The sequence below is a fragment of the Aplysia californica genome, unplaced genomic scaffold, assembly GCF_000002075.1.
Source record: "Aplysia californica isolate F4 #8 unplaced genomic scaffold, AplCal3.0 scaffold00324, whole genome shotgun sequence".
Lineage (NCBI taxonomy): Eukaryota > Metazoa > Mollusca > Gastropoda > Aplysiida > Aplysiidae > Aplysia > Aplysia californica.
The window spans coordinates 627,897-628,966 of NW_004797594.1; the positions used below are offsets into that span (position 1 = coordinate 627,897).

General features: G+C 42.9%; 1 protein-coding gene across 1 annotated transcript in view; it reads right to left on the reverse strand.

The window, feature by feature from the left end:
- LOC101855033 (thyrotropin-releasing hormone receptor) overlaps positions 1–833 on the reverse strand; it is a 2,889-nt gene extending 2,056 nt beyond the window's left edge. Inside the window, exon 1 of the mRNA XM_005102436.1 lies at positions 545–833. Within this exon, the coding sequence (XP_005102493.1) occupies positions 545–833 (289 nt within the window). The remainder of the gene's footprint in view (positions 1–544) is intronic.
- Between the last annotated feature and the right edge of the window lie 237 nt (positions 834–1,070).

The window sequence follows — 1,070 nt, forward strand, 5'->3', positions numbered from 1 at the left end:
CTGTCTCTCTCTCTCTCTCTTCGCCTCTTTCTTCCCCCGTTCTGTTTATCTCCTATAAAAATTAATAACATTTTAAGACATAAAACATCTTGAACAAATTATCGACCGACAAACTCTCTCTCTTGTCATTCTAACTCAACCCCCCGGGGCAGTGCCACTGACTGAAGTGTCTTTAGGCCATTCCCAAAGGGGCGAGATTTCTCGTTCAAGCATAGCAGAACTGTAAATAGACTGACTCATGTCACGCTCATAACTGTGCCTGGTCTACTACAGGGAACTGCTGCTTTTTCTTTCCTGATCCTTACTATTGTCATTTCCCTCTACTTCTTTTGTATGTTTGTCACTCTCTTGTGACCTGCTATTTCCGGGGTGCCTTGATAGTCGAAGCAGACCTTGTGCTGTTGAAGCGAGAGAGGTGAGCAGTCTAAGTCTGATTCCCTGTAAAAACTTCTCTGTTGACACTAACCCCGTGGCGCTCATATGACCTTATGCAGTTGCGAGCGCCGTAAAACCCTCTACTATTTTTTTTTAAAGTCTAACTCACCCGCCACGGCCAGCGTAAACCTGTGAGTGAGTCCAGTGACCACCGTCCCAGCATCCATCACAGCCAGGAATCGGAGGTACACGGAAGTGGGCAGATGCCGGAAGGCGCGACGGCTCAGCACCAGCGTTGCTAGGGTGTTGCCAACGACGCTCATCACCATCATGGCGACCGTCAGCGTTTGGTTGAGGACAATCTCGATCTTGTAGAGCAGGTTTTCAACTTCGCTGTCTGCCCACGCAGCGAGAGAACTGGTGGCGTTTTGCTGGGAGGCCTGCTGGCTGAGGTTCATGGCTTCTTTACCAGCTCATAGATCGCTCCACTCACTGGTGTTGGAATAATAATGATGATAATGATAATAATAATAATAATAATAATAATAATAATAATAATAATAATAATAATAATAATAATAACAATAATAATAACAATAACAATATTTTTTTTAAAATATAATGCCATAGAGTCATATTGATATTCTAAGTATAATCATAATCATAACCATAATCAAAAGCATATGATAGTCCTT